Source organism: Cryptomeria japonica, chromosome 8 (genome assembly GCF_030272615.1).
Source record: "Cryptomeria japonica chromosome 8, Sugi_1.0, whole genome shotgun sequence".
NCBI lineage: Eukaryota > Viridiplantae > Streptophyta > Pinopsida > Cupressales > Cupressaceae > Cryptomeria > Cryptomeria japonica.
Window position 1 is genome coordinate 385,733,410 of NC_081412.1, and position 14,751 is coordinate 385,748,160.

The 14,751-nt window shown below is 39.7% G+C and overlaps 2 protein-coding genes across 6 annotated transcripts in view; one reads left to right on the forward strand and one right to left on the reverse strand.

Annotated features, from left to right (window-relative positions):
* LOC131066852 (uncharacterized) overlaps window positions 1–10,554 on the reverse strand; it is a 150,132-nt gene extending 139,578 nt beyond the window's left edge. Inside the window, exons 1-2 of one of the 5 annotated variants that reach the window (XM_058001724.2) lie at window positions 10,403–10,554; window positions 9,572–9,724 (exon numbers count right to left, since the gene is read on the reverse strand). In XM_058001724.2, the coding sequence (XP_057857707.2) occupies window positions 9,572–9,654 (83 nt within the window). In that variant the 5' untranslated portion in view covers window positions 9,655–9,724; window positions 10,403–10,554. Of the gene's footprint in view, window positions 1–9,571; window positions 9,840–9,913; window positions 10,283–10,402 lie in introns of those variants that run through there. The other 4 variants (XM_058001722.2, XM_058001725.2, XM_058001721.2 and 1 more) reach the window with 4 other exon arrangements.
* Window positions 10,555–11,426: 872 nt separating this feature from the next.
* LOC131857673 (uncharacterized) lies at window positions 11,427–13,067 on the forward strand. The gene is made up of 2 exons (XM_059210373.1): window positions 11,427–11,681; window positions 12,282–13,067. The coding sequence occupies exons 1-2, from the start codon at window positions 11,427–11,429 to the stop codon at window positions 13,065–13,067; spliced, it is 1,041 nt and encodes a 346-aa protein (XP_059066356.1).
* The last annotated feature ends 1,684 nt before the right edge of the window (window positions 13,068–14,751 follow it).

Sequence of the window (14,751 nt, forward strand, 5' to 3'; positions counted from 1 at the left end):
CTCTTGTGATTGCCAAAACTATGTCCTCTTGTTCCTCCACATCCAGCATATTAATACCCTTCTGATTCGGGCAGTTGGTGTCTTCATGGTCACTTGGTCCACACCATTTGCACAATAATTGTGTGTTGTCTTTCTTGTTATGGCAGTCTCTCGCAAAGTGTCCCCATTCACTACATTGTCGACACTATATGATAGGACGTCCTTTGGAGTCGTACTGTATTTAGTTTCGCCCTCGTTGATTTCCATAACCACTTGGCAATACATTCTGTGATTTTGATGGGTTGGACTCTCCCTGTGTGAAGAGTACTTGTGTACTTCTCATCTTCAAATTGTACGGGCACTCCTTGATTGAATGCCCCAGCACTTGGCAAATTTCACAAAACATATTTCTAGGACAATTACCTTTCATGTGCCCCTCCCTTTTGCACTCAATACACCATAGTGCATTACCTTCATTGCTGGTTCCTTTCTCAGCCTTCAATTCTTTCATCATTCTCAACATATCCTGTTGAAGGGCTCATACGGTTTTGGATTCTTCATCACTGCTACCTTCGGTGCTCTCATCATCATCAGTCTTCCTCTTCTCTCGAGAGGAGGTTTTATTTTCACTCTCGATGTCCATCGCTCGATTGTACGCATTGGCGTATGAGGACGAAGACACTACTTTCATCTTCTTGTGCAATGAGGGTATCAATCCCTCCGTGAACCACCTCTTCTTCAACCCGTCGGCTGGCTGGTTTTCCTCTTGTTCAACAGTTCTTTGGGCCTACGGTTGTAAGCGCGTACACTCTCATTTTTCCCTTGCTTAGTATTATAGATTTCGGCCACAATCTCATTATCATCCCTCAAGAGTTTGAATTCCTCCTGGAACGGCCACTTCAGATCACTCCATCTCGTCTTGTGTTGGGCATCGAGGTCTGTGTACCAGTCAATGGCGATCCCCCGAAGGGTGGCGAGAAATGCCTTCAGCCAGTAGTCCCTGTCATCTTGGCCATTTGCCTCCCAAATGGTTATGTACGTTTTGCAATGTTGTACCGGGTCCTTCGATCCGTCTCCCGTGAACTTCAGCAATTTCTGCTTCTCCTAGGTGTTCAACATTGTTTTCACTCGGAAGGTACGTGTCTATTTGCCTTGTGTACCGAACCTAGGTGGACTGTTTCGACCGCTACGTTCTGGTGCTTTCCCTGCACTCTCGGCCACGCAGGCGTCCTCTACGCGTCCACCTTCAGCGTCCCCAACACTTCGAGTACTTCCAAGTGTGTCAAACCTGAGTGAACTGTTCCGACCGCTACGTTCTCGTGCTTTCCTTGCATTCTCAGACACGCTTGCGTCCTCTACACGTCCACCTCCAGCGTCCCAACACTCCAAGTACTTCCAAGCTTTGACTCGTCTCCGTGCTCCCTCTGACCGAGGGTCGACAGATCACCTAATCGCTTGGTCTTGACCACCCTGTGGCCTCTTCTCACCTTTGATGGGATCTACGGACATGAATAACTCAAGGCTGACCTGACTTCTTTTAAGACAACGGCGCCAAAATGTTTACCGCTACAACTGGTAAATTAAATACAGGAAATAATAATGTACATTACAATGCATACCAGACACAGCAGTAAAATATATCTTTATTCGCACATTCAATTATTACAAATAAGAGACCAAAGATGGTCGGCCAAGGATTACAATAGATTTGACAATACCATGCCACTTCCTTGACAATACACGACATATTTAAAGGACCCGACGATTGCCGAGAGGTACACAACCGTCAACCAACTGACACATAACTACCTGAGACTGACAACCCACTCAATACAATTGATTAATACCTTGTCGGATAACAAATATTATCAAACATAACAATAGGCAAATTATGTCGACAACAACCATTCATTAAACTTAACTAATTTTTAATTATATTAATTTTATTATTTATTCTCTTATATTTTAGTTTATAATTATTATTATTAAAAAATCATATTTCAACAAGGGGACATTACAATCACTCAAATCCTGAAGGGGCTTGAGAGCTCACCCAAAGCACAACACTCCCTAGGAATTGTTTCAAAAACTTGCAAAAGCCCTATTATTATTGAAGTTTACATGTTAATGAATGCATGCAAAGATTTACTACTTTAAGGGCCCTTGTGCACACAAAACTAAACATACTTGATATATATTATTAAAGCATCATTATGTTTAAGATAATCAACAAATTTAAGAAAAGAATATGCATAATATTTCTATTACCATTATATTCCTTTCAAGCACATAGCTTGTGCATGAACCTTCAAAGTTAACAAAATTTGACCATTTGGCTATTTGATAATTACTTATTTCTTCTTTGTCACTCTCCTCTCTATCTATATATGTATATGTCTATATCTCTTTACATTGGTCGAAACATGTAACTAGCCACTTTGTCTTCCATTCATGTGGTCCAGATTTGCTTTCCAAATGGATGACCAATTATTCCTCCAAATATTTGGCAAAAGTTGCTCCTCCTCTCCTTCTAACAATGATTTGCCACATGATTGGTTACAATACCAATGTGCATCCAAGTTAACTTCCCCCTTGTAGGCTTTATTAATTTGTTTGGGTGGCAACTTTTGCATTCATCTTTTTCCATTACCAATGCGCTGACTCTATCTCCCCTATGCTAAACTCAAGTGAGAGCACTCTAAAGTGTAATGTTTAACTTAGGACTTTTTGTGATACTCACTCAACCACCTTATCCTTTGTTTGCCATTTACCCAAGGTCAACACTAGCACACTCTTCCAAAGCAGCCCTAAGTTCCCAATGCCTTTTGTCCAACTGCAAATATTTTGACTAAGAGGCTTTTGGAAAACCCACTGCATTTCCAATTTCACCAAAAGAGCTTGACAAAGTTTAGCCACCTAACCACAATGGAGAAATAGATGTCCAACAGATTCCTCATCTCTCTTGCATAGACAGCATTGGATCAGAACTATAAAACCTCATTTTCTCAAATTATAAAAGTTGGAATCCTATTCAAATTAGCCAACCAAACAAAGGCATTAAATTTTTGAGGGTCATGTTTACTCCAAATCAAATCAGCCAGTCAATCCTTTAGAGGAGGAAAATCTCTACATTGCCAAAAGTCATCTCTAGATAAGATGAGAATTATCGAGTCCTTGAGAAGATTTGAGTCATTTGACTAACATTATTTATGAATACGTGGAAAGGAAGAGAATCAAACACCTTTCAGTATGTTTTGATCCTACCCAAACATCCTTTTCATCAAAGGTCTTTAAATTTTTTCCCATCAATTCTCCAAAAAACTACAAGCTTCAACAAGTCTAGCAAAATTGCTATGGTGGTTGACCCACCCAAGAATCACCACAAAAATTTGCTAAAGTACTATCACCAATATCCCGAGAAAGCTGAAATCCCACCGATTCTTGGGATTTGGCAATGAAATTCTAGATAGAAGAGCCTCAAGGGAGGGTAAGCAGAATAAAAAGGTTAATAGGATCTATTGAATCCAAGTATTTACCCCAAAGAAGAATAAACAAAGGCTTCTTCTTTCTTTGTCAATATCCTCTATGCCAATTTTGCCCCAAGAGATTTATTGCGAAGGTCAAAATCCTTCAACCCTACACTGCCTTGCTGATTTTCCCTACACACTTCGTCCCAACTCAGCAAGTGGAACTTCCCATCATTAGTATTGCCTTGCCATAAAAAATCCTACAAAGGCCAGTCATTTTCTTCAAAATATCCTCACAAACTTGAAGAACCAAAAACATATAAATGAGGAATTGAATATCTTCTTCATCAACCTCCCCACCAAACTTCAACCATTTGACTTTTCCAACCAATAGCTGCTTCTGATTTTTCTTTATCATTTCCTTCCACAAAAGAGCTCTCCCCACCCCTATGAAAAAGGGAATGCCAAGACACTTACTCGAAGGAGTCTCAGATTGGAAAGCCAAGGCCTGCTTGATCCTCAATTGAGAATAGGGAGAGACATTAATGAAGAAAATTTTAGACTTGCATATCCTAGTAAGCATGGAGGAAACCTGCTTGGAAACCATCCAACCAAGGCATTTTTTCCCCTTGAGGAGAGAGAATGACTTAGAGCACCTCCTCCAAAATGAAGGCTTTAAGAAGTATTTCATTCTAATGCTCATCAATTAACCAAGGTATTACTTCTAAAAAGCGAATTCTTTCAGCTACCTCCAAAGCACCTGACACTGTTAGAGCTCATAAAAGAATTTAACTACCTGCCATCTTATCTCATTTGGATTAGACAATCTGGATCTTGCCATATCTTTGATACTATTGGAGTAATTTGGAATTTTGAGCATTATCTAATTCATTCTATAATTAGGTACTTATTAATTTATTCACTTAAGCCAAACTTAAGTGCTTTTTCCTTTTATTGCATTAGGCTATTAATAGCTTAAGTTGTCTCATTCATTATGATTGTGACACTTGGCACTAGCTAATTTAACCTTTCATTAGGGTTTGCATCTAGGGTTTCATTCATCCTTTTTAAGAAGATTCATTCATTCATTGTAAGACATCTTTTTGCACATCAATATACAATTCTCAAGTAGTTAAAGTTTTGGATTTTTTTCCTAAGGACACAAAAATCAAGGCAAAATTTGGCGAATAGCAAACATTTTGGGCACTTTGGAGCGGAATTGACCTCACCATTGCAATAAGAGTGGTCAAAAACCCCAAGATTACCTATCCAAATGCCAAAATTAGTGATAGGAAAAATTAGGGCATCTTTTGAGGTCTAGGCACGTTTTTACATACAGCCTCTACATCAGAACCTACATCAGCCATAAAATCCTGTGCCAGCAAAATATTTCAAGTTTACAAGAAAAAAAAATTAAAAATCATTGCAAAAAAGTCAAAAACAGGCTTTTCAAGCTTGTGCAAGCCATACCTGCACACGCCAGCCCAGCAAGCCCATACGACGACAGTCTAGCTTGAAGAATATTCTAAAGGAATATTCCAATGCCCCATCGAGCAAGTTTTTTTTTAAATAGAATATTTTGTTTTCAAAAAACATATTCCAGCAAGGTATTTTTGGGAGAGAATATTCCATCTAGAGGGGAATATTCCACATGCCTAAAATATTCTCTTGCTAATATCACCCAGCAGGCCCTCATACAACCAAGAGCTGACCTTTTTTGCCCCTGTTTGCATTTCAAGCCCTTTTTGGAGCAGATTTGGTAATTTGGCTATAAATCGGGCATATGGTGTCCATTTTTCAAAAAATTTATATCGTCAGAAAGTTAGTTCTAAGCCCAATTCAATGGTGCTGGATTTTTTTGCAGATTTTTTCTCTTGGAAGGTTCTGCGGGCCTCTAAAGTCAGATATAGTTGTTTGCACTTGGAGGGCCATAACTTTCACGTCCAGACTCTATTTTGAACGATTCTTGCGAAATCGAAAAGCTGTTTTAGTCCTCTACACAGATCTCAATCCCATTTTTCCAAAATTCACCAAGTATCTACTATTTTTATCAAATGTCAGATCTTAGTTTTTGGGATCCTTTCTCGAAAAACATGCGAATCAAGTATTTTTTGATATCCAAGTGAAATTTTTTGGCATTGAGAGGGCATATATTGTTGTATCAGTCCATTTGTGTACTTTTTTCATTCATATATCATAGATCCAAATCAAGTTACTCCCCTCACTCCATTCAACTACTATAGTTGGAAAAAGCAAATGGAAATTAATCTAAAGAAACAAGGGCTATATAGAGTGACCATGGGTATAGAACTTGAGCCTATTGGTGCTGATGAGAAGAGAAAATGGTTTAATAGGTGTAATAAATCTTTTGGAACATTATGCATGTCTGTCTCTAGATCTTCTCTGTCATGTTGAATCTTGCACCACACCCAATCAGATCTGGACTACATTAGAGTCTTTGTTTGGGAAGCAAGATACGTTGAAGGGATTTCAATTGGAGAATGAGTTTATTGACTTGAATCCTACAAATTTTGACAAGATCCAAGACTTCTTCACTAAACTCAAGTCTGTCAAATTGCAATTGTAGCAGTGTGGTATTCAAAAAGAGGCTCTCAATTGATTCTCTCCATCCTTGCCAAGCTTGGTCCTAATTATTCAATTTTTGTGTCTACCTTTCATGCCACTTGAGATGCCCCTGGTACCCAATTCACCATGCCTTCACTTGAAGAGTTTGCTTCATCCCTCACTCGAGAGCAAGCAGAATTGGCTCAAATGGGCAAATTGTCATCTTCCAAATCACAGGCTCTTCTTACATCACTGGGCACCAAAGTGCCAAAGACTAGAAGGCTTCACATGGAAAAGCAAGAAATAGAAACACAAGGATTCCAAGTCACATGACAGCCCAAGGAATCACAATCACAGGATTCTTCGAATTCTTCTTCCTCTCCTAAGAGGTCTTCACCAAAGAAGGATAAATTGAAGTGTGCATATTGCACTAAGATAGGACATGATGAGCATCGGTGTTATGCAAAAAAGATTAATGACACATCTTCTCCAGAAGCACAATATTTAGTTGCCTTCATCTAGTACATCCTCTTCCACCACTCTAGGAGCTGCACATATCAAATCATCCTCTATGGCTTTTGCTGAAGACAAAATGAAGGGCCATGCTCCCTTTGCATCATCACATCTTCAGTCCCACAGGTGGCTTCTTGATTCAGGAGCTTCTCATCATATGGCTTCATCTATGGGTATGTTCTCTTCATACAAGCCTTGTACTTTACCACACATTTTGATGGGTAATAACACTTATACGAGTGTTACTGGGAGGGGTTCTATAGAGGTTGATGATGGCGAATTTCACAATTTACTTTGTGTCCCTTCATTATCTTCCAATCTCCTTTCCATAAATCAGATTACTCATAGTGGGCAAGGTAAGACAGTTGAGTCCACACCTGATTCAATGTTTATCAAAGACCTGCATAGTAAAGAGCTCATTGCAGTCAACAGTGTTGATCATGCATTTCGCTTATATGAGTTCTCTCATTTTGCTCCCACCGAGCATGCAGTTCCATTGATTGGTCCTCACTCTCATGCATCTAGAGTGGATTAGAAATCTAAGGACAGGTTTGGTCACTTGAACCTTTGTGAGCTTCCATCAACCAACGTGGTTCCTGAGACTTATGTTGTACCTCCTCCACCTCATACTTTATTAGAGATCAGTTAACTTCAATAGGTTGATAGTTCCCTTCCAATTTCTACTTTGCGGGATGAGTACTTGTCAGATATTGCAAGGTTATTTGATACATCACACACTCCAAACATTGGGGACATGATTAAGGATATTCCATTCCTCTTTGACGATAGCTTGAGCATTCTTGCCATCTCATCTTCAGTGCCTTTACCAATTATTCATCAGATATCTTCATAGTTGTTTGAGTTGTCTCATTTGATTTGGTATATCTTGATTCAAACATGTGGATAGTTGAGCAGTTTTACATGGCACACATCATGAGACTATTCCTTCCATCTCCTTTCATGGAGTTGCTTCTACCTTGACCATTAGATTTTTTTCTTCCTAAAGAGGTGAATGTGGTTTGCCACTCTTGGATCTTCATCAGCATTTGTCCTCGAGCCTTCATCTTCGACATTGGAGCTTCTCTCTTATGGGGAGGATACGAGGATACATTGTCTCTATTTTTCTTTCCTATGGGGGGATATTGATTGTACTTATGTAAACGATGCAATACTTGGGGGGGGGGGGGGGGGGAGCATCTTGAGTCCTTCATTCTCGTCACATGTACTCTTTTCTATTTCTTTTCTTCCTTTTGGAGAGGGGGTTTTCTTCTTTTCTCTGTTTGTGAGAGTTGTATTGGTTTGTACATGGGTACCTAATCAGGCCCTTATTGTCAGGACCCATTTATGCTTGCATCTTTGCATTCATCATTAGCTCTTTAGCTTATCCCCAAGTTAATCTTAAAGGGTGGTGTGGAATAATTTGGATATTATCTAATTAATTCTATAATTAGGTCCTTATTATTTTATTCACTTAAGCTAAACTTAGGTGCTTTCTCTTTTTACAAGATTAGGCTAATAATAGTTTAAGTTGTCTCATTCGACACATGGCACTTATTAATTTAATCTTTCATCTAGGGTTTCATTCATTCATTGTAGCATATATTCTTGTGCATCAATATACAATCCTCAGATTGTTGAGCAAATTATTCGTGTTTCATCTCCACTTGTGACAAGTGCTTTGCTTGTAGATGATTCATGGGCTTGTGGGGTTGAACAAATAACTCCAACACATACTGCTTACTCTTTGGCTTGCTATGGGCTGCTATTGATTGGTGGAAGTAACAAGAGTTCCATTCATCTTTCTTAATCCATTTCTCTTTAAAGTTCTGTCTCCCAAAGATTTCTTCTATAGCATAACACTCTTCCACCTGACTCAAAATTTCTGATTCTCGAAGGAGTAGATGATCTGTGAAACCCTCTAATTGAATCTTTTGGTTAACATCTTCTACTTCCCTTTCCAGCATTTATTTTTCCAGGAAGATATTTCCAAATACTTTTCTATTCCAGACTTTCAGACAGTTTTAAATATACTTGAGTTTCTGAGCAAAGCCGAACATTTGGAATCCAAAATGAGAGGGGTCGTCCTACTGCCATTTCTCGACCTTAGATTTGAGGATCTTGAGCCACATCAACTCAAACGTAAAAGAATTTTTTTTTCAAGGGAAGAATTTGATTTCACCTCAACGATCTCACGCCAAGACATTTAGGTTGTAAACTGTTCAGCCACTCTTATGACACCAAAATTCTTCTCTTTTCACCATATTGCAACAACAGAAACCTTCTATTTTCCAAGAAAACTTACCTGTTTTGGGGATCGCCCATTACCTGCGATAAAATGGTTAAACTCTAACTCAAATTTGGAGGACTTACTTCTCTTAAGAACATGTCATAGCATTGAAATCCCATACCCCTTCCCAACACATTTTAAATACCTCACCATCTGAATTGCACTGCAATTTCCTCCCATGTCTTCCTTTTTCTTATGGGCTGTTTAGACTTTGGACCATACAAATTAATGAGAAACTCTTTTAGGTTTTCCTGAAAAGAGTTAAAGGAGCAGGCTATCCAATTAAGTTGTTTTGCTACCATGATAATCTGACCCTTATATGGATTTCCATAGAATGCAGAGGCCTCCTGATGCTCCCGAAGCATCCATAGACCCATACATTCTCTTCCAGGAGTTTAGTTTATTAAATGAGAATTACATCCGAGCTGCGAAGTAGCAGTTCAGCAACTTGTTTGAGTTGTCGACTCTAGCATATCGTTTTCTAGGCAAGATAGAATTTTTTAATTGAAAAAATGATTGTAATTTAGTGTGGGTTTTCAAACAGATTGTAAGTTAAGTATTTCAAAATGGTCGGTATTCCCCTCAGCTCTGGTGTGAATTGAAATCAACCAATTCCCATGGGTTTAATTTATGCGACAATTTCCATTTGAGAATGAAAATGAGAAAAGGCAAAATGCTAGTGTGTTGTTTCAAGTTAAAATATCATCCACGAATCCAAAGGGGCGTTTCGTTATTAGTTACAGAAAGGAATGTACGGCACCTCGATTCATCACAGACAGTGTAGACGCGCACCGCAGGAGAATCCTGCTCCTTGTTGTTGCAGTAGGCAGGCTTCTTCGCCATTTCATTTGAAAATTTTCCAATTTATCACGTTAGTACCTACTTGGATGATTTGGAAGACATGCGCCAGTCCCTGGTGAATTTGGATACAAGTTAGTTCTTGGCGTTTTGAAGAACAAAACACAGACGCTTGCTTAAAAATATTATTTTCCCAACAATTTTTTATTTTTTATTAAGTTGTTTAGAGTTAGTAACAATCTTTTCAATTATATAAAGAAAAAATGGCTCTACGAGCGAAAGACCGAAGCAGAGCATCGATAACCACTTTTTCAAGAGTGAAAGACCAAAGCAGAGCATCGATAACCACTTTTTCAAGACCACCGCTGGGTACCCAATGGGGCTTCGCTAACCAGTTCTTTGTTCTGGCTAACAACTTTCGGGTCGAGATACCTGGTATGGCTGCTTCTCGGACTCACGAACAAGAGGATTCTTTGCAAAAACAAAATATTTTGTGACTAAAATGGTTAGGGCTCCCCCTCTTCCCTGCGAAGGCTAGGATCGGAACTGGCAGATGGTTAGACACAGAAATAAACGGGCATTAGGTCAACCAAATTGCTATAGCCAGAATCCCAAGCATTACCGGGAGGAGGGTTTTGTAAAACTAACCATCCAGAAAATTCATGTGACCGAATTATCACTCCTACACGAAATTCCTCTAAATTATGGACAAAGGGTAAGGAAACCCTAGGCAGCCATTTTATCATGAATCATCAAAAAGCAAAGGACGTTAAGCATCCTAAGGTGGACTCACCAACAAATCCTACAGCTTCTTCAAGAGGGTCGGTGATTGAAATCGATACTCAAACCCAGTCCATGTATCAAATGCATTGCAAAGAACGCATGATCTTTGCCCGATGGAAGGGCTGGGGGATCCCGTCAGAGCAAATTGCTAACTGGTTGTCTTCTTCTTTCAATAACCAGGTAAAAATCGACTTCCTTCCTAATAATTTCTTTGCTATTGAATGCGGTAATCAGGGTTTGAGAAATAGACTGTTGTATGGGGACATATTGACATACAAGGGTTTCGGTTTAGATTGCTGGGAATGGCAACCCCTCTTTCTCCCATCTCGATTAAAATCTTGCATGGTTAATAGAGCAATTTCAATTGATAAATTACCAGTAGAATTGTGAAATAATGATTTCTTAAGAATTATAGGCAATAAAATTGGGAAATTTGTTGAGGTTAAAAAAACACCTCTTAGCTTCTTTAACCAGATTCTTATCATTAACATGAATATCAACATTAAAACTTTAGTGCCCATCACACTTATATGTGATAACTGTAGTATAACCCTAGAATTATCCTTTTATAATGGCCCTATCGAAGAAAATATCCCAAGGAAATTCTCTTCTGAGATGCCTCACCCTAGGTCAGTTCTCAAGGATGTGGGCATCTCACTCAATTTTCTGGCAGGGGGGGGTTTTACTATGGAAGACCTTGAGGCTAAAACTAAACATCATCCCTCTTATCCTTGAGAGAACCGATGTCATCAATCCTCTCCTAATTGCTCCCTCACCAAGATCCCATGTCCCCTTCTCCCCCCATCGCTGGCTATGAGTAGGCCACCCATAGCTGATTCTAAGATCAGTGACCCGGACTTGGAAGAAGGCGAGATTAGTGAGTTGCCCCCTCAGAAGGATCAGCTAGAACTAGTTAAATATTCATCTTCTAGTTCTCACACCCAACCAAAGATGTTGAGAACCTTGGGGTCTTCCCAACAGTTAAACCTACCCCCTTTGTGCAATCAAGGGAGGAGGAAAGTTGTTCCTCGTCAATGGGAATAGATTCTAGGCAGGGTCATCCATCCTTTCAAGTCTCAAATGGGGAGGGCATTAAGGAGGTAGAGGAATGCCATCCACCCCTGAAGATTGATTCTGAAGCAATTGCAGAATGTGAGAATGAACGAGTAGCTAAGGAAATTAACGTCATTGCCAATTTTGTAGGGGAAGAAGTAGTCAACGACCTAATGGAACAATTTGTAGATGAGGTCTGTGATGCTGAGGAATTGGAAAGACAAATGGAACTCTATGTATCTATTGGAAAATGCCAGAGTCAATTAAGAAACAGAAGAACTCTTTATAACACTGGACAATATGGAAAATGAAAATCCAAACACTCTAGGCATTCATATCTTTGATGAGAGCAAGGTCTCTCCTGACTGCGCCAAGCTTTTTAAGAAAAGAGGTAGAAGATCCCTTGTTGAACTAAGAGCTAAGGATGGGGAAGCGAGGGGTCAGCCCAAAATTTCATCTCTTTTTAATGCAAGGGAGGGGAAGATCCTCCCCATAGAGCCATGAAAATCATAACATGGAATGTTAGGGGTATGAATGCCCCTAACAAACAGTGCATCTTAAGGCGCTGCATTTCTGAATCAAAACCAAACATAATTTTAATCCAAGAAACTAAAATGAACTCCTCTGAGATCGCCCTTTTTGATAAGAAACTAGGCTTCCGAAAGTTGAAGCATTCCCCTGCCTTGGGAGCCTCAAGAGGCTTAGCAATCATCTGGGACTCTAGATTTATTTCGTTCTCACCATTAGAGATTAAGCAAAACTGGATAGGAGGAATAGTAGCAAGCTAAAACAACAAGCTTAGATTTAATTTGATCAACGTTTATGGTCCTATCCAGAATAGGGACAAAGCTCGGGTCTGGTTGGAACTTGAGGCTTTCCTTAGAATTCATCTGAACGAAGTTTGTATCATTGGTGGAGACTTCAATGCCATCACTAAGGTAGAAGACAAAAGAGGAGGCAGTATCAAGCTCCCTCTAGCGGCTGTAGACTTCAATCACTGGATCAATAGGAATTCTCTGATGGAAATCCAGATGACAGAGAATGCCTTTACATGGAACAACAGAAGGATAGGTTTATGTAACATTGCAGAGAAACTGGATAGGTTCTTTATCCATGGGGGGCTCTCGGAGTTCAATCACACCATGGAAGCAGAGCCTCTTCCTTTATCAGGTTCTGACCACTTTCCACTTCAACTTAACATATTGTCAGATCACTCTCCTAGAAAATGCCCCTTCAAATTTGAAAGCATGTGGTTCAGAGATGATAACATCATAAACCTAATTGAAAAGTGGTGGAGTGGCTCAGTGTTCTTAGGTTCGAAAATGTTTATTATGGCAAACAAGCTAAAGCTTATCAAGAGGAAGCTCTTGGAGTGGAATAGGATTAATTTTGGTAATATTTTCGATAAGAAACTCTCAATAGAAAATGATCTTAAGGATGTTAACACTGAAGTGCTGGAGAAGGGGATGGATGAACATCTCTTCCTTAAGGAAAAATCATTACTCTTTGAGTATGAAAAGATTATGTCAAATGAAGAGATTTACTGGAGACAAAAATCAAGGGAGACTTGGTTGAATGATGGGGATTGCAACACCAAGTTCTTCCACAATAGCACCAAGTAAAGGAGATGGGTTAATCGAATCTCTAGTATAAAGAATTGTCAAGGCTCCATTATGTCTGAACCGGCCGATATCGCCTTAGAAGCTGTAAGGTTCTTTGATAATATCCTAAACAACACCGATGGCTCCAACCTAAGAGGCCAACTCAATATTATCAGGAATCTTCCAAAACTCATTAATGATGACCACAATAAATGCCTTCTAAAGAAATTCTCTTAGGAGGTTAAATCCGCCCTTATGAAGATGAATCCGGACAAGGCCCTGGGCCCAGACGGCTTCCCTACAAGCTTTTTTCAAAAATGTTGGGGTTTTATGGGGACAGAGATCACGGAAGCCTTAGAGGGTGTTAGGAACTTAGGGAAGATTCTCAAGGAGCTCAACAATACCTTCCTAGCTCTAATCCCAAAAAAAGAAAAACCAGATAGCTTCAATGACTTCAGACATATAGCCCTATGCAACACCTTGTATAAACTCCTAACCAAAACTCTAGCAGCTAGACTTCAGAATCTTCTACCTCTCATCATTAGTGAAGAACAAACTGGCTTTGTAGTGGATAGATCAATCTATGATGGGGTAATAATTGCCCAAGAAGCCAGCCATTCAGTCCAGCTGAATAATGCCCCAAGCATGCTAGTCAAATTGGATATAAATAAAGCTTATGACAAAGTTGATTAGTGCTTCTTATGTAAATGCTTGGAGGCATTTGGCTTCTCCAAATTCTGGATCAACCTAATTTTTGAATGCATCTCCACCCCCAAATTCTCTGTTATGGTTAATGGCACTCCGGAAGGTTTCTTTAGCAGCTCGAGAGGGTTGAGGCAAGGTGATCCCATTTCCCCTTTCCTCTTCATCATCATGGCAGAAGCCCTTGGGAGATCCATCTCAAAGGCTAAAGAGGAGGGAGGGATCCAAGGTATTCCCATTACCAGTGGTTTACCCTCATTTACCCATCAACAATTTGTTGATGATATGATGCTTTTTGGTCAAGGAAGCACCAAGGAGTCGAGCGCCTTCAAAGACATCCTCAATTCCTATATGTTAGCTTCGGGTCAAGAGGTCAATTTGGAGAAATCGACAGTTTTTATGTTTAACATAGACCCTACATTAGGGGAGGAGATCTATAAAGTCCTTGAGATCAAGCAGGGGCTCCTCCCCTGCAAATATCTAGGCATCCCCCTGGATAAGGGAAGGAGATCTTCAAAATTGTGGGACAATTTGGTGGATAAAATCAAATCTAGGATTAACACCTGGAAAGGTAGATGGCTATCATCTGCAGGCAAAGCAACCTTGGTTAAATTAGTTCTGTCAGCTATGCCCATTTACCTGCTCTCCTGCCAAAATCTATCTTCTAATAAACAAGCTAAACTCAACAAGCATCTCAGAACATTATTTTGGCAAGGGGCCAATGAAGATAGGAAAATTTCACTTTTGTCTTGGGATAAGATATGCAGACCTAAAGAGGAAGGAGGGGCTGGCATTAAAAACCTTCATGATCAAGGGAGAGCCTTGGGAGCCAAGTTGGTTTGGAGAATGTTCAGAAACCCCCATCTTAAATGGGCAAGGTTGTTGCACCATAAATACCTTAATGGAAGCAACCCCATCCAAATCTTCCGAGAAACCAACCCTCCCAGAGGTTCCCGCCTATGGAATTTCTTGTTGGAATGCAGAAGTATTATTTCAGACAAAC